Raw genomic sequence first — 20037 nt, 5'->3', positions numbered from 1 at the left:
TAGATTTAATTAGGTATCAAATGTCCCCCGCCTTTGTTTAAACTCAAATGGTCTTTGGCCCTATAATGAGGCGTCACATATTATGAACGCTAATTTCAACCCTCCCTGGAGGGAGTAGGTGTATTAGTGAAAGTACAATATATTAGTGATTTTGTTATATAATTTACTACTTATTACTAAACGGCTAGGAAAATATGTTAGCTTGAAATCCGCAGGAGTTGAGAAAATTTCATATTACCGATTTTTTTTAATAAAATGGTAAAATAATATAAGTTTTAACACATAAACTGTAAACCCTTATATTAAGTATACGGGAGCTAGGGGAAGCATTGAAAATATGTTATCTCTTTTAGCATTATGGTACATCATTAATGTTAAAATATGCTTTCTAATTTTCATTTAAATATCTCGAAGAGGGACTTACATTTTTGGTAAGAAGTCAGCTATAGAAGTTCTTATACCAGTATAAGGTGCCCTAAAAAATCATGGCCCGACTTTGATCATTTTTAGCAGATATTGCCAAAATGTTATGTTATTCCATTATCTTCAATGGTGCTTAATTAAAATATTGTACAGAGAGAATATCAGACGAAATTACAAATTTTGTTATATAAAAAGTAGGCGTGGTTGGATTTCAAGTGCGCACATTTTAAAACAGTAATATAAGGCTACCAAAAAATTGTTATTCACCAAAATTTACTGCAATTGGTCGAGTAATTGTTAAGTCTTAAGATATGAAATTTCATACAAAAGTGGGCGAGGCGAGGCCACACCCGTATTTATTTAATGAGTTATCGCACTTGCAGTAGTTTTCAACTTAACCGTTATTTGGCGAGGATAATTACAGTGTAAGGAAATGACGAAAGTACTTGTTCCGAGCAAATGTGGTCGATTTTACGAGCGGACTTGCGCCCACTTTTTTTTTTATTAAACCACACATGACCTTTCTAACTCTAATTTTCTGTTGAAATCTTCGTTCCGTCTCCAAATTTAAGTTTTATAACTTAATTAATGGCTTAGTTATGGTCCCATTCCGCCCATCTGCAACACTAACCTCCTCAGGTTACTAAGGAACTCGTGTACTAAGTTTCATCAAAATATATAAAACTCTATATCCATATCGATCTCTGTTGCATCTCGTTACGAGAGTAAAAGAATTGAGTATTATGTTCCAATTTGTTGTGATAACTTAAAATATTTAAAGTTTCGTAAATATCGTATGAGACAATCTTTTTCCTAACTACATAGATTTGTATAAACGTCGGTACATACATACGTATATTTATTTCTAGGTACATATGTATGTATGCATATACTTGCTCGTTCGGTAAATACGCATTATTAGATATTCAAATTGGTAATACAACGCCGTTGAACATTTTTAACAAAGTTACTGGCGAGTGTTAAATTATCAATTAAACACATAGCAATGGCAGCCCTTTGTGACTGCCAAGTTTCTGCTTCGAATCAACCACGAGCAACATCATCCCATAATGGAGACACAAGCACCCGAGGGGCTTAATTTGCACAGAAATCAAATGCCGCCACTCGGGCGACAATGAATGCCTCTATGTGAACAAAAACACTACTACTGCTACATGACTGCTACATATACACACCAACGTTTTGCTTTTCCCATATTATATGGGTATGGGTATGAAAAATAAAGCAACAAGGTCTCTTGGAGAATTGGCATTAAACAACTTAACACCTAACACTTAACCTATGCTTTTTTACACATACACATATATATGTATATCACATTCTTGTATAATCCAAAAACTGTTATGACCGAATAATATTTTATATGCTTATGATTATTAAGCCGACAAATTATTAAAGCTAAACAAGTAAGGTACGACGAAGTTCGGGTGTAACCGAACATTTTATACTCAATTACAACACATTTTCGGCATTACACTATAATATATTCAATATTATATTATATGTTCAGTTAATTTTGCTAAGATACTTACTCATGGATCAATATATATGGTATAAAGTCATTTGAGATAGGGGTAGTATTGACCCGATTTTATTTATTTTTGGCATTACTACATATCATTTACAGAAATGTTACAGACGTTCTCTGTGTTTCATTAAAGTACTTCACATACCATCACCAATATATAAAGTGTAAAGTCAACCGGATGTTTAAATATCCTGATATTAGTTATATGGGAGCTAGGGCAAGTCTTAATCGAACAAAAGACTTTACGCGAAACTTTAAATGCGTTTCTCTCAGACTAGACTTTTTCAAAACGAAATAAACAAATGTGCCTTAAAATAATCAGATTTCATCCGTCAATATCTTTTAAACGGTTAGGTTAGAGCATTCAATGTCGTACAGGATCTATTAAACGATATATTTTTTCAAGTAGTCGGAAGCGAGATATGAATTTTTCTATCTGATAATAAGAAAAAAATATAAAACCGTTAGGGTGAGGGCCTTCTAGTTACAATTAAGAGCTCATACTTAGAGCACCTTTCCTAGAGGTGTCTATCAACCAATTTTTCAGAGTACGAAGCGAAAAAAAAATCGTTTTTTTTACCATCAAGCATCACAAAAATTGAAAATCAGTTCAGTTATATTTTTTTTTTTAAATGAGTATCTAAGAATTGTGGAACATAGATTAGAAATATTAATAGGTCGTATTTTGCAATTGGTATTCTTTATTTTTGCGAATAATTCTGCTAATGGCAAGTTATTTCGTAAATTGCTTCGAAGAAAAATGCTTTTGATAGCAATTGGAATATTTCTGTTTCAGCGAATTGGAGTGAAAACATTTTCAAATATTTTTCGTTCTCTCAGTATGCTTTATGTAAATCTTAAAATATCAAGGTAAAGTTAAAAAAAATATTTTTATTCTAAAGCTAGGATTCATAATACTTCAAAAAAAATTTAATTCATCGAACTTCTATTGACCTATCATCAATAAATATTCGAACATGTAATGACTTAGTGTAACGGGGAGCGAGGTTTTTAAATTTTGCTCTTAAATTAATGCTTAATATCTCAAGAATCTTGTGTCTAAACTTCAAGTAGATTGAAGCAATACTGGCGAAGTTATTCGTATTTTTATAACTGTCCTATAAACTTTTTACATCAGATTTCAAAATTTTAAAGCGTTTTCCTAACAGCTCACGTTTTCAAAGTCGGTGCCAAAAATGACTTCAAAACTGCGGCACCGATCTTTTTGAACTGAATTTTGAATACTAATTCTGTACAAAATTTTTCGCTCAAAATCGTTTGTTTCTTAAAGTGTTCTAAAAAAGAATGAACCTTGATTTTTTGATTTTGGATGATCCAACATGGAGTTATGAAGGGCACCGCAATTCAATTTTTTTCCAAGAAGTTTCAGAGTAGTTGCAGCCATTGCCGTATTTTTTAATCCATATCCTCTGTCTCACATGACCTTAATTAAAACTTGACAATAATCTAGTGAATTTTCATTAAACAAGAAACAATGCAACCAGTTATTGTTACTATTAACCTATAACAATTATTTGTATGTGTCGCTGAAAGTTCTAAAATCATCGCTGCAGCATTTAGAAAAAGTAATCAATGGTAAATAGGGAAGGTCTTCTCCCTAGATTTTCAAGGAAAAGTTTTTTGCGAAGTTTCTTATAATTGTAGTCAAGTACACCTAATTGCAGAAACATAAATATTAGCGAAATGTATGTGTATATATGTAATATGACATCTAGCATAGAGTTGCAATTATTTTGCTACGCCTCATTGCACGAAAATTAACATAAGTTTTAGTGTAGCATATTTTGCAACTAGTTCATGTTTTTTTTGCGCGAGTTTTGTCGTTGTGTCATTGTATGAATCGGAAAATTTGGCAGTTTGAACAATTCACTCTAAACATAAATTAAATACCCATATTGAGGGTCGCCAATACCTCTCCCTAGTTTGGTCTGGTTAATAATTATACTTGTACGAGTCCGATATGAATCGACAAAGATGTGGGCATAAGTCTGAAAAAACTATATACATATATCCACAATACACATACATGTATATGGTATAAGATACCAAACCATTATTATTATCGCAATTAATTTATTCTAAAAAAGTAATGAACTTAACGAAATGTGCAAACCAAAATGTGATAAATTAATAAGACGGCTGAACCAATGAACATTTTAGAAGTAGTTAGTGCATTAAGAACATTTTATATTCTTAGCTTGAATTTTTTGAAAAAGTATTTTCCAAAACGAAAAAGAGCTAAAAAGCTTTGGCAGTTTGATATGCTAGGAGTCTTTAATTACACTGATCTGCAAAAAAAAAAAACTTTGCTCCTTACTGTTTTCATGCAAGAATTCATTATGTTTTGTGCTCTAAGCAGGGAGTTTAACATGCAAATAAGTACAGCACATCGATTTTTAATTCAAAGGCGATTAAATAAAAAAAAAACAGCATACAAATGCCATCAAAGTCTTTTTTTTTTGCTTTGTTCAACCACGAATTAAAAGCTTTATCTATCAATTTTGCGTCACTGATTCGAGGTTTTTTTGCGTTTTGAGATATTGAATTTCCTTGTTCATAGCTTTTGGCTTTTAATATACAAGTATATAGCATTTCACTGTGCTAATTCGAATATATACAGACGTATGGATATGGCTAAATATATTCAGCGCTTCATCCTCATCATTTATATATACATTTTATAAGGTCTCCGACTCTTCCTTCGTTGCAAACTTAACATACTCTGTTCAGGCTATAATATCCTTCATACTTGCATTTCTTATAGCACAAATGTGTCAACTATATCTTTATTGTGATTTTGATCGGTCAGTTTGTATGGCAGCAATATGCCATAGTAGTCCGGTCTTAACAATATGTTCGGAGATATAGCGTTGTCTTGAACATGAAGATAATTTGCCAAATTAAAATGTTTTCCATAAGAACTTGGTTTTGACCGATCAGTTTGTGTAGCAGCTACATGCTATAGTGGTCCGATATCAGCGGTTCCAACAATTGGGGAGAAAAGGCTGTGTGCAAAATTTAAGATCGATTTCTCAAAAAGCAATACTCGTCGGATGTTTGTTAAAATTTAACGTAAGATGCTACAAAAAAGTCAATAAATATTCAATTTGTTTGAAATTTTTAATTTTTATTTACTTCTTTAAACGTTAAGTATAACAAAAAATGATAAAAGGCAATATAAACCAATAATTTCATAAGAAAACTAAACGAAACTCATGCTTCTAGTTATGCACGCCAACCTTAGTATATTTTCATATTTGGTTTACTGTTATTTTTTGGAAGAACACAACGAGTTTTTAGTTAATTTTCAAGCAACTGTATAAATTTATATATATAGAAACATATACTCGTACATAGAGTAAAGTCAGCCGGACGTTTCAAAATCGTGAACATCTGTTATATGGGAGCTAGAGCAATTTTCCACCCGACTTTATCAATTTTTGGCCACTAAGATACGCTATTGTTAGAAAAACACGCTCTCTCAATTTCATTAAAATAACTTTCCCATTGACCGATATATGGTATGTGGTATAAAGTCAACTGGAAGTTCGAAAATCTATATATTAGGTATGAGGGGTCAATACTTCCCGACCTGATTCAACCCATTTTTGATACAAGATTATATTATTACCAGGGAAGCATTTACCCAAATTTCATTATAATTTCTCACAGATTGGCCGATATTTTCGCCAAAAAGGCAGCCATACGCACTGTGGTCTACATATTTAGCGTTTGGGTTCTTCAAAAGTTATGTTAGGATTTTGACAATTTTTGGGCGTAAGATGAAATATCTTGAGGGCACTATTTGTGCAAAGTTTTATCTAGATACATTGATTGGTTTTGTTTTGTGTACTGGAAAGTGAAAGAATCAAGTGGTATCTAAATTGTGTTATACGGGAAGTAAGCGTGGTTTTAGTCTGATTTCGCCTATTTTCACATTGTGATTTAGGAATGTCAAGGTTATATTATATACCGAATATAGTTGAAATCGGTTGAATATGGACATGGACATGGATTTTGCCCTCAATGTTGGCGGTGCCACGACCATCGTTTAAATTTGAAACCAAGCTCTTATAAAACCCTCTTGGAGCATCTCGATCTATTTTCGAGTAATGACATTTTGTGGGCGTGACAGTGGTCCGATTACACCCATATACGAATTCGTCTTTACTTTTTTATCAAGGTACACATTTCATTACGATATCTCAATTTTTACGCAAGTTCCAGTTTGCATGCTGAAACGGACGGACTGACAGTCCCCGGATTTCAACTCGTCTCGTCATCCTGATCATTTACTTATACATACTTGTATATATATAACTCTATATCTAACTCGATTATTTTTAGTTGATACAAACAACCGTTAGGTGAACAAAACTATTATTCTCTGTGGCAAAATGTTGCAAGAGAATAAAGATCTAGACTTGATAGAAATCAATGGACAGCAGAAATAGATTCAGAGTATCAAAACCTTCATATTTATGGCATAATTATTTGAAAAAGTATTTCGTGGCAGAGCAGTATTATTGTAGAAATAGCTTCGGATTCAAATGAATATTCACTTGTTTCTCGCGGCTTTTATATGATTTCTCGAAGTTTTTATATAACTAATTCTTTTTAGCAACGATGTCTAACATTCCAAATTTGCATACGTATATTCCATAACATTTACGATAACTCGCTTGCAATAAGTGCACCTGTCATTGGTGGCAATTTGAAGAGCAACAAAAAAGAACTTTAAATTAGCTTGCATTGCAAAACATATACATACATATGTGTATGCACCGTAATTTGACGAGTGCTTGTGATGTCATTCAAATAATTTATCCACAGGGTAAATCCCGAGTGCATACTCGCATCCGTAATCCACCACTTAGGAGTAACAGGCACGATTCCCGCTGGAATGCGAAATTGCAGTACTTTTCGTGTGTTCTTTGCTTGGGAATGCAACTGCAGTTCAAATGCAGTCGTGGCACGTGGCTTCAATTCGAGTGGTTACATCGTAATGGAATGGCATTTGCGTTCTTAGGCGAGGCGTTTATATAGGACCGCAGGAAGTATAACATGAAAAGCGCTCGGGAGTTATGGCATCGGTAGAACTGATATCTAATGCCACCAATATAACCTTTATATGAGTGGGAAATGGAATTGTTGAAAATGTCACGTTCTTCTTCCGTCTACATTACATGAAAGATTCTCACATCGCCACTGTCATACATATGTATGTATGCGTATGCACTAATTGAGTACAGTTATTGTGATAACAATTCATCCGTTTGTGAAATATTATGTCCAAATTGGCTATAATGCTTTGTTGTTGTATTTTACATTTGATATAATTTGAATGAAATTCAAAATTTGTTAAAGAAATGATTCTTTATTTAATTATCATAAGCATGTAACAACGATATAGAGGATCTATTAGTCACATGTTTACAGTTGAATAAATGATTGCTTTAAGTCTTTGTTAGCTTTTTGCTACCAAAATCTACTGTTGCATACTAACTTCTAAACTTAGTTCATGATCAAACCAAATATTTAGAATTTATGCCTAGTAAACTAGAATTATACTCTAGTAACATTCTTCACAAATGCGAAAGATTTTATACAATAACTTCATTTTGATCGGTTGTATGGCAACTATATGCTATAGTGCTCCGATCTGAACAATTTCTGTGGAGATTTTAGAGTTCGCTTGGCAAATAATTAATGCCAAAGTTTGCAAAGATATCTTGTCAAATGAAAATGTTTGCATACAGGGTCTGGATTTTGATCGATTAGCAGTTATACAAGGATACTATAGTGATCCGATATGAACCATTTCTTCAGAGATTTTACCGTTGGCTTAAATAACCCATGCCAAATTTTGTGAAGATATCTTTTCAAATAAAAAAGTTTTCCATACAAGCATATGATTTTGATCGTTCAGTTTTTATGGCAGCTATATGATATAATGGTCCGATATCGGCGGTTCCGATAAATAGATAGCTTCTTGGAGAGAAAAGGACGTGCACGAAATTTCAGTTCGGTATCTCAAAAATTGAGAGACTAGTTCGCGTATATACAGACAGACGGACATAGATAAATCAACTCAGTTCTTAGTGCTGATCATTTAAATAATATAAATACACTTTATAGGGTTTCCGACGTTTCCTTCTGGGTGTTACAAACTTCGTGGAAAACTTAACCCTGTTCAGAGTATAATCTTTTTGTATTACAGATTGCTATTTTGTAATCAAACGCCGAAAACTTAGCATCTTTCTTGAATATTCCTGCAAAAAAATTTCGTTACCCCGATCCCAAAATACAAAACTATATCAAGTTAAATTTGAAGAGAACTAATTTCTGCTCTGCCGATATGACAATCCTTGGATCCATGCCGATTATACAGTCTCAACTGTCGTGGAAACGACTAGTTAGCAGTTCACTGAATTCAGTGAAACTGATATATTAATATAGCTGCTTCCTAACGATTTGACTATTCGCCAATTAAAAATGCCAGCCAAATATTTGCTGAGTTTATGTCTAAACTACGGTTTAAGCTATATTCAAAAGCACAAATTCAACGAAGATACTCAATGACGTTGTTTCAGCAAGGAAACTTTAAAGTTAATTCTTTTTAATAATGCATACCTCATCACTTATAGCTTTCCCACAAGCCCTCAGCCATTCATCAATAGCAGCACGCACAGTTTTTTTTGTTATTGACGACGCTGCTCAAACCAAAGATTTTTCAAGACTCTACAAATTTCTGTTGGGTATTCGACAAACTATATTCTCTAACTCTGACATTAAACTGTAATCCAATAGCTTGAAATCTGGGCTTCAAGACGTCATCTGCAGCTATGAAAGCAGGAATTTTGCTTATAAGGTGGGTTGTTTTTGACTTGTGTGCTGGAGCAGAATCTTGTTAGAAGATCCAGTGCTCTCCATCAAATAGAGTGTTGCTCGAATTCTTTACCACATCTTCAAAAGTACCCTGCTGATACACTTTGGTCCCAGTTTTAACCCTTTTTCATAGAAGTGAAAAGATGTTGAGACTTCCCACCGAACCAATACAGTAGCTGGACCACTATGGAAGTTTTTTCATAGATTTTGTCGATTTGTTTATTCAAAAAATCTTCAACAGTGAACATTTTTTTATCTGCTGATCGCGTGCCACTGAAAAGCCCGCTGACATCTATTGAGCCTAATTTGCTTCAAGCGCGTTGTCCGGAGATGACCAGTTGACCGACGGTGGGCTTTCATGTAGTGATCATTATTCGAGGTGACATTGATCTGGTTAATATATCAATTCTCCTTGACATAATTTTCTGTTTTCTAAGGGGATTTCTGCATATACATTCGCCAACAGTTTCGAATCAGGTAAGGATCAATTGTTGACGTTTAGGAAAATCTATCAATAGCCCGTAAACAAACATAATCGAAATATTAAGGTGTTTGAGAAACTCCGCAATACAATTTTCTTTAGCTATATACATATAAGCGAAAGCAAACACTAAACTGATTACACTACTCAACAAAACTGAAGTCAAAATTTGCCACTGATTTGTTAAGAGGTCTGTGGGAGTACTTGAGATGTCTAACTAACAAATTTGAGTTCAAAAATGTTCCATCACTTTTAGCTATATATGTCATATTAGGCAGTGGTTTGAGCCCTACACCCCTGGACTACAACACAAAAAATTCTATATGTTAGGATACATACAAATTAGCAGAATTTATGGTAAACTTTTTAACAGAATTTATGGCAAGACTAAATACAAGTACATATACCTACCTACAGGATGGGATATAGGATTCATATAAGATACAATCTAATCTTCTTGAAAATTTTTGCATAATTGTTCGCAAAAGACAGAGTTGCGATTTTATTTTTTATATTTGACGGCAAACTAAAGCAATAATATTCGCAGAAAAATTCTAGCGCGCACTGATTTCGAAGTTGTATATGTATATTAATGGACCAATGGTATGGCTCCTTTTAATGGGACATACAGTTTAATTGCTACCAACCTACATATGTATGTACAATATGTTATATATATATTTATTCACTAATATGGCATGAAATTTTGTTGTTTTTGTTTTTATCACCTTTTAAGCTTATCACTATTTAAGCATTATCTCATATTGCATTTGTACGTATAAATATGCCCCCGGTTGCTATGCCATTGCTGGAAAGTTTCCTCATAGATTCACAATAACAGATCTCTCTCACTTTCCTTTTAACTTTAATACTTGTAATACAAAGTAGCAATAATTTTAATGTAATATGGGTATATATATATATGTTATATGTTATGTGAATGCATATGAAATATTAGGGTGCCCGTTATTTCCTAGGTTGTTTGTTTTATTACAGACGCCGCGAAAGTTTCAAATTTTGCCCTAAAAAACATTATCCAACGTAAACAAGCTATTTATTCTTCATTTAAATCATGCCTAATCATATATAATATTTTCCCATTGAATTTTTTGTTATTTTGCATTAAGCAAGTAAATCTACAAGACCTGTTTTGTAGAGCTTCTTCTTTTCAACGTTCCATACAAGAATTTGATTTTATTCGGTCAGTTTGTATTGCAGCTATAGTGGTCCGATCTGAACAATTCAGAGATTTTACAGATGCCTTGGACAATAAGCCAAACTAGCCGAATTTCGTGAAGTTATCACGCCAAATAAAAAAGTTTTTCATACAAGAACAAGATTTTAATTGTTCAGTTTGTATGACTCTATGCTATAATGGTTCGATATCGGCGGTTTCGACAAATGAATATCTTCTTGGTGGGAAAAGGACGTATGCAAAATTTTAGGTTGGTATCTCAAAAACTGAGCGACAAACTTATTATACCCTGTTCAGAATATAAAAATCAACTTGGAAAATAACGAACGCCCTAATGAAATATATGTTAAGTAGTATATATATTTATGCATATATGTATGTATGTATTTGGTGCACAATGAAAGGTTTTACATTTTATTTCATTTGCGAGTCGGTCGGCAATCAACTCGCGGCGAACGAATAACAAGAAAAAGCCGATTATTTGTGTGAAAACAATTTGCGGGTGCGAAAATTGGCGAAGGGACCGATACTTGAACCATGTGGAAAATGGAATCCAATCAAATCAATGCAAATCAAACAAATTGCGTTCGTTATCGCAATTGAAACTACACTCTATGTACAAAATATATGTATGTAAGTATGTGTAGTGCACATTTATTTATAAACTGAAGTGGTTAAGTGTTACGCGATGCAAACGCAAATGATTTTATATACATACATATACTTATATAGTACGTATGTATGTAACTTGGTATTCAACATAAAAATAAAATACAATAATTATTTGCAACATCTGTTCGTGTTCCATTATTACACTATTCAAATATACCTAGTACATAATGTATGACTGTATGTGTGTAGCTGAGGAGCGAGGGTGGCAAAAGCGATTAGCTTAACCTGAAGCTGAACTCTTTGTAAACTTTTATTTTAATATAGACTGTTTGCAGATATCTGTCATACATACATATATGTATATTTATATAAACCATTTGTAGGTATACATATATCGACACATTTACACCTATTTTAACTTACTCACTTACTCGTCGCTGGTGTTTACATAATTTAACTTTATCTATTGGTATCCAAATTTTCAGTGGAGTGGGAGGCATATGAGTTTTATTTGAATTTCGTACAGTACCTAGTTCAAAAGGCAAATTGTGCGGGTATTTATTCAGTTTTTTCACAACCGCACACTGCTGTCTAAACTATATACATACTTATATCCATACATACATATGTATGTATGTAGTATACAAAAATATAGGATAAGATGCCATCCTATAGCCCCTTAGTGCCCGCCCACATGACAACAGTTACAGATAGATAAGATAAGTACAAATATATAAATATATAGATATATTTACGCAAATACGTTAAAGCATACCAGAGTATGTATGTATATACATACAATTATGTGAGTTTACAACAATCCAATACTTTCCGCGATTGAACTTAAGTAATTTGGGAATATTTTGTATATATGTCTAGAGGATGGGTATTCGCAAAGATAATGCATTAATGTCTCATCAACTTCGCTCACACACTGCATTTTGATGATTCAGGTGTACCAGGTATCATTGCCTTTTTCCTAAAAGTAGAAGCTATACCAATATGAAAGTTACTTCATCATTCAATTGTTTCAATCTAGGCCGAGTTATGTATTAGGATGACGCTCAACGTGAGTCAAATTTTCTTAAGCCTAGCTCCGGCTGAGTGTACTCGTTACTTAAATGTTTATTAGTCGAATATGGAGAATGACTTCCAGCGCCTTTATGTTTAAAGACCCTATATAAGTATGTATGTATTTAAAATATATGCAAAATGTATGTTACAGAACTACTTAAGATATATTGATGAATTTTCGAATATACTTCAGAAAAAACCCTAATAAACCGAAGTCGAGTTATGATCCAAAGCATGAGTATAGAAAGCTATATTTGTCATTTTAGTAAATGGTGATGGTTTAACCCCTACACCTCTTGGTTACAACACAAAAAATTTTATGTGTTTAGCAACCCAAAATTAGCAAGAAACAGCCTCTAACATCATAATCGCACTTAAAATTACTGTAAACTCGTGTTATTATACAAGTACATACATATGTATATACATACAACAGTAGACACTACATACAAAATATAATAGAAAATATCGGCATTTATGGTATATACAGCTTATCGCCCACATAATTTTTTTACATAATCAGTAAGGTTTGCAGCCTTTGTTATCATTGGTTTGACTAATACTGTTTTTGAATTTTATATAATCGAAGTCACATGCATTAAAGAGTCCGCTACAATGAACCTACTGTTAAATAAACAAAGTCACTTAAACTGCAACCGCTTGAAGTTAAAGTACAACAGTAATTGACACTATCTCAAAGTGTATAGAAGCCGTGAAAATGTTGAGAAATTTACCAATTTTATCATGCCGCCCGATAAAATGTGGAGAAATTTCAGTGCAATAACATAATCATGAAATTATGACAGACTGTGACAAATAGGCAAAATCTGTCAAGTTTTCACAAAACAGACCCATTAAATTCATACTTGGTGGAACTAATTCTTTCATCTCCGATATTAACAAAGACTCTCGGTAAATTATGCAAAGAATTTCTTTAGAAATAAAATACTTTGTTTACATATACCACGCATGTTTGACGGTTCGTTTACCCTTCACAGACACTAGAGATTCCAATCAAGAACTTGATTTTGACCGTTCAGTTTGTATGGCATAGTGGTCCTATCTATAGTGGTCCGATCTAAACAATTTGTTCGGAAATTGTAGCGTTGTCTTTTTCTTTATAACTTCCTATTTGCTATTACTTTGAAAGTATTTTGAAAAATATTTATTGAGGTATAATAAAAAATTGCCAAGCGAAAATTTTTAAACAGACGGAGGAGTCTTTAGAACAACAGTTAATATCGTAAGGGTCCTCTATTGTATTGATTAAGAGATTTGTGTCAAAATGTATATAATTATGGGTCAAGTGATTAAGTTCTCCTTCTTACAAATACTAAATTCATTTCTTAAGGAATATATGTATATACATATATACATGTATATGTACGAGTATGTAGTAACTGAAGTTACATATTAAGGCTTTCTCATGTGAAGTTTTCTTTATGACTTGTTGCAAGATCCAGCTTGGTCTGCATTACCGTTAAAATAATGCAATATTAAATCAAATTGTTCATACCACAATAGAATTAATTAAATGCTTACAATAGTGGGTTGTGCGTAAGTGAATGTAAGCAGTTATAATGAATTTAATAATAGGAAAGTAGGTACTGCGACCATTAAGTAAATAAATATATGAATTGACCGTAGCGGGCGTAGTAATATTTGTAAATAATATACGTATGTACATATTTATGTGTGTTTAAAAATATTTTATATTCGAGTAGCCAGTCACTCGTTGTCATTAGCTGACACAATTAGTTCCAGTATGGTCAGCTTGAATTTGTTAAGAGAATCTGTTTAATAAGCTGTTAAATAAAATTGATACATAAATACATATACGAGTATTAAAATTATTAAATACGCCGGCTAAATTCAAAATTGATGTATCCTAGTCTAGTTAGTCTAGTCTAGAAATTTTTTGTTTATGGTATAACATCTGCCAAAGCAGAGTATAATAATATATAAATAAGTATATATAAGAAATTATACGTATGGATGTATATAGTACGAACATGTAAATAAACAGAATATATATTTATATGAATATTCAAGCGATACACCATTCGAATCGATTCGTAAACAGACTCCAACGATTTTTCATACAAAAGCTTTACGCATTCGCAGTGACTAATGTTTAACGGGCGTGCTATCCTTAACAGCTTGGGTCTTCGTGATGGCCTAACCTTCATCCTATAGCCTCGGTGTACTCGTATGTATATATCAGTTGACATCAATTCTGCCGCTCACATTGGCATTGCCACACTGGTAAAATCGCCACCTTTTAGGTCATTTAAGGCCGTGGATGCCTTAACGGCAACTTCATCCATCGCCATTTTCACTACTAAACTAAATTTTCCACATCGTTAATTTATATTAATATGATTTTTGTGTCACATCAAACGCTGACAGCGTCACAAACGCCAACATCAATACACGTACAACCACACCCACATACACATGTCACAAACAAGCCAAGCCAAACGGCCTTCTTCGATGCCACAGACGCTACAAATCGGCGCTGCTAAACAAGACTTAGCTAGACGAAAGTGGCGGAATTGGAGTTCGTAGTATGTCTATACATAAGTATATATGTGTGTGAGTATGTTGAGCAAGCGATTTCCAAGTGGGGTGAGGAGAATGTAACGCGCGCTAGGCGGGCCACTATAGTGTCAATACACCAATGCTGTGGCATTCCAGCAGACGCATGTGGCCAAGCTCGGAGACTGACGCTATGCTACGCTTGCGATGCTTAGTAAGGTGGCTGAGTGGCGCGACCTATGGCGACGCAATGTTTATCTAAATTGTTATTTTTCACACTCACGCAGTTCAATGAATTCGGGAAATTACGTTTGGGACTTAGGTGCACAGCAGCGTCGCGCGCGCACTTATCCCCTCCACTGAATGCGAGCCGGAACAGAGCTGCCACTCATCTAGTGGAAAGCTCATACATGCAGCAAAATGTACGTACATACATATTTATACATGTACTTGTATATTTATGCATACTCTAATACGTATATACAATATAGGTATTGTTTGAAATGAATCTAGTAATACTTTCACTAATATTTTTAATCGGTTCATAATATAAATATCTAGAAGAAAGCTAACAACTTTAGCCCGACTTAGAAATACTGTAATCAAATGATATAGAATTCACTTGATGTGAAAAGAAAATGCAGGCGTTGATTATTCATGATCGTAGATGTTTTTATATAAAAGATGACCTTCACTAGTTGACCCCTCGCTGTTTGTAGTGTGCGCCTTAACATTATCCGACAAAGTGGTTTATGGAATGTGGTTTAGCTTCTTCTTAACACGAATACGTGTGAGAGTTTGCCTATAATATCTTGAAGTGCGGCCGCTTAAAACAAATCAAAAAACTTAAAAAGCGTCCGCTTCAATAATGAAATGATAAGACTGGCTGCAATTGATGAAAATTATGATATAATTTTTAGAATACGACTAATCACAATTGAATTGAATAAAAAGTTACCTTTGAAGCACATCAAATCAGTCGGTCCGGCCTACAATCTGTCGAACTAGCGGTACTTTGAAGCAAAATTTGGGATTAATACAGAGAATAATAGCTGGAAGGGAATACGCAATTATTAATTTTTTCGAAAGAGGTCCGGTCCACTGTTTTTAATATAAATATACCATAAATGTCAAAAGATATATCTAATATACATATCTTAGAGATGTCAACATATTACGCCTTTCTGTGTATCAATTAAAAAAAATGGACTCTGAGCGTGACAGTTGAAATTTCGTCACTCAGAAACTTATTTATGATATAGACTTATTCCGCTTACTTATTCAACTCGCTTATTCCACGAACAAGAACGATCAAGAGTGAACTTTATACGCAAAACGATCAAGAGTGAACTTTATACGCAATTTGAAAAAATAGCCCAGAACAGATGGAAATCAATAATGGAAAAAACATGCAAGATAACAAAGCAGATGTGGCCCAAGTATGACAAGACTAGAACCAAGGACTTATTAAATAGGCCCAGAAATAATATATACAGACTTACAGCTTCTATAACGGGGCACTGGCCTTTTGGAGGGCATGCACTAAAAATGGTTCTGCCCTTTAACAATGTTTGCCGCAGCTACAAACTAAATTCAAATAAGGAAACAGTTTTCCACTTTATCTGTAAATGCCCAGCTCTATCGCAAACCCAATACAAAACACTTGGAACCCATCTGGCAACAAACCTTGAATGGTTGTCTACAAAAAGCATAACGGATAAAAGCATTTTCGTTGAGAGCACCAAATGGTTCGAACGCAACTATCAAACGAGATAGCAGGATCATAAAGATCTTACGATATTGCATCACATCTGGCGCTAATTCACCTACCTAGCTACCTAGTAAAAGGAACTTGTTTGCAGCTTTTTCAAAATTTGTATGTAGCTTCCCCAATTTTATGGTTTTGCAATACATATATCTCAATGATTTAAAATATGTTGAAACAAAGATGCTAAGTCGGCAATCTTAGATTGACAAACTGACATGGTATGTGGTCAATAGTCCCCGACAATGTTTGGTCTGCAACAATTGACTCATAATAGTTGTCGAAGTATTGTGACGCAATAGGCTTTTAACCTTCCCACTTCAGGTACCAAGTAGTCGAACTAAAAGTGAATTGATTGTACCACCAACGGCACCACAGTCCTATTGTTCTATGGTAAGTTTCACAATACTGTTTTAGACTATTTTGGCTTTCACATAATAAATATAATCTACTCATAGCATATGTATGTATAGTATACAGCTAGAATTAGGTGACCATATTTGACTCGGAAAAATCCGAGACGGTTTTTTTTTTGTCATCGATTTTTTCCATATAATAATTCATTGAAAGTCGGGACAAATAATGGGTGAGAGAGCAACACAATTTTATTCAATTCATAATATTTTTTTTTTAATTTTTAAGCTTAACTCGGAATCCGGACTGTCCCGGCCAAACCGGGACCAATGGTCAGCTAAAGCTAGAACAAAGAATTTTTCTGCCGTAAAGTTAAATCTTCAACACAATATCGGTGAAAATTGCATAATTACATGCATACACATACATTTTGGGGTAACCTACGAACGATCATACATATAGACGTGTAAAAATTTTGATTGGGCTATGTTACTTTAATAAAATACCCTGCACCGTGTTTTCCATAATATCAATAATATACAAACACCGTCTTGTCACAATTTTATTATAAAAGTAAAGTAACGTAACATATAACGATTGTTTCTGAAAAAAATACTTTCGCGGTGTTGTTTTGATCTACGAGTATAGAAAATTGTAAAATAGTAAAATATAATATGAAAATTAAAATTAATTTAAATAATAAAGTGGTGAAATAATAAGAGCAGAAAAATATTTTGAAACCAAATAACCAAAAAGTTAAAAGAATATACCACACAACACAAGATTTTGTGGAGTTGTTTGATTTAGAGCTCCAGTTACTTACGTAAACCCGACCATCTTGAGAACGGCAATACTTACTTACTTCTTTCCAATACTTTCGAACTATTCTAGACGAGTGAATGGGAGATATGTATGTCTCGAATTTGGATTAAGTCAACAGCAATGGCGCCAGCTCTACCTCCGGCAATGCCAAAATGTCAATACACGATAACTGAATTAAAGCATAAACAATTGAAATGTAAATGAGCCGATCAAGCATAATTAGCAATTTCGGTTGTTGTTGCTTACTGTTTTAATATCGCTTATGCCTAGTGTAGCAACACTAACATTGTTCACGCAAATAAATTGCTGCTGATTTGATTTTTAGTTTTAGGTAAATCAGTCTTATTACTAATTTGAACAAATAAAGAAGTGTATTTGTATTCATAATATAAAAATTCATGTTTTTATTCAAAAAAAATATTCCGTTAACAACAAGTTTGTGTTGTCTTTTTGACTGTCTTGCCGTTGACATAAGTATATGAATAAAATTTATACCGTTGGAAAGGCGAAGACGTGCGCAACGTTAAAAATGCGTTGGCGCAAATTTAGCGACTACAACAACTACAAGGGCGGTGGCGCGTTTTCATTGGTCGATGTTATTTCTCCTTACCACGTCACACCTTGCACAGTCGTATACACAAGTACATTTCGTCGCTGTTCTGTATAAGATGCAAATACATATATCGGATAATTGTATATCGTTTACGGCGCAGATTTGTGGTTGCGATTTTTTTCCATTTTTAATTGTGTTTGGACTGTTGTTATTGTTTGTGAAAACAAAAACACATTGAAATGAAAATAACCTTTGATTTCATTCGTTTTATTTTGGTGAGTTAGAAATTTATAGATTTATTTCAAAAGCGTTGTGTGGTAGGTAATTTTTTTAAAAATGTTTTTCCAAGGTCAATTTAATGTAGTTTTTTTAATCAACAATATCAACAACAACAACGATATAGCAAAATAATTTCTTTGCTGAAAAAGTTTCAAAATTAAGCATCTGTTCGAGACTTTATCGGTTTTTCATTTAAACAATTCATCAATATTTTATACTAATTGCTTTAGCATCTTTTCGCAGATGCACACGCGGCCACATACAACGACAAATTTAAATTGGTCGAACTGCTTCGATTGTTCATTAAAGGAAGAACTAAGACAAAACCAGAAATCGAACAAATTATTTTGCACGAGAATGAATTGAATGAAATTTTAATTTTTTTACATTTAATAAAATTTAAATACTATTGACATTGTTAATCAATTGTATTTTCTATTGGTCGAATTTCAACCACTTCGACCTGATTCTTTGCGGTATATAAATCATACAACAATTAAGATGTCGGAATAGAACTTTGCACGATTAGTTGTTTCAAGTTATGAAATTCCCCAAATACCGAATATATGGACCTCAGTGTATTTGGATGACTGTGCCCCAAAACTAAGGAAATTATAAAAAAACAATTTTCTCGATAATAGTGAACGTTTGTGTCAAAAATGGATAAAATCTGGTCAATACTTAACTTGCCCACCGTATCCGTTTTAATACCGTTTATATTCGTCAATATGTAATGTATCTTAGCAAAGTGAGGTAATCATATGATCTAGGATATATTATAGTTTAGTACTTGGTTTGGTTTGGTACGAATTACCCCAGCCATCACATTCTACATACACTGACTTTCATTATTCTAGGAACTCTATGCCGAATATATAGGTAAAATTTCGAGTGATCTCAATTAACGTTGGAAACAAGTTTTCGAGCATACTTGAGTTTAATGCCAAAGCAAATGCTTATAGCTAATGCGAAAAAATTATTTCTCCAAATAATTTCACCAAAAGAGAATAATAACAATATTACGCATGCGTCAGAAGACATTTTAGAGCAGGGTTGAACCACCAGTTTGTTTGAACATCTAGTTTAGTTTGTTGATTCGCTGGAGAGTAACGCTTGGCGAATCGAAGACAGCTAATATTTCCCGACTGTGAACCGCGCAAATTGCGAGAGTATAAAATTTTCGATTACAACCGAACTTAGCGCTTCCTTACTTGTCTTTCAAGTTTCCCTAGAAGGCACTTTTTGCTTTATTTTAATTGACTACTGATTTAAAAACTGCAAAATAATAAAAATCAGATTAAATTTAACGATTTCTAACTCCTTTTATAGCATATTTTCACTGAAATCTTAAACTGCGTTTTCCCACTTATTTCATTGCAGGCCGGATTTTTCTTCTATTCTTTGTCGCAGAAATTGAACGTCCTTTACGTTGATTACATTACGTTATTATTAACATATTTGATTTGTAAGTCGAAATTTAATT

At 33.4% G+C, this 20037-nt stretch overlaps 1 protein-coding gene across 4 annotated transcripts in view; it reads left to right on the top strand.

Annotated features, from left to right (window-relative positions):
* Nucleotides 1-20037, top strand: part of LOC106624577 (uncharacterized) — a 36500-nt gene that overhangs the window by 15367 nt on the left and 1096 nt on the right. Inside the window, exons 1-2 of one of the 4 annotated variants that reach the window (XM_070106953.1) lie at nucleotides 10976-11186; nucleotides 19935-20019. In XM_070106953.1, the coding sequence (XP_069963054.1) occupies nucleotides 11172-11186; nucleotides 19935-20019 (100 nt within the window). In that variant the 5' untranslated portion in view covers nucleotides 10976-11171. Of the gene's footprint in view, nucleotides 1-10975; nucleotides 11191-18474; nucleotides 18551-19934; nucleotides 20020-20037 lie in introns of those variants that run through there. The other 3 variants (XM_070106954.1, XM_070106952.1, XM_070106951.1) reach the window with 3 other exon arrangements.

This window comes from Bactrocera oleae, chromosome 3 (genome assembly GCF_042242935.1).
Source record: "Bactrocera oleae isolate idBacOlea1 chromosome 3, idBacOlea1, whole genome shotgun sequence".
Taxonomy (NCBI): Eukaryota; Metazoa; Arthropoda; class Insecta; order Diptera; family Tephritidae; genus Bactrocera; species Bactrocera oleae.
This window is presented reverse-complemented; position numbering and strand designations above follow the sequence as displayed.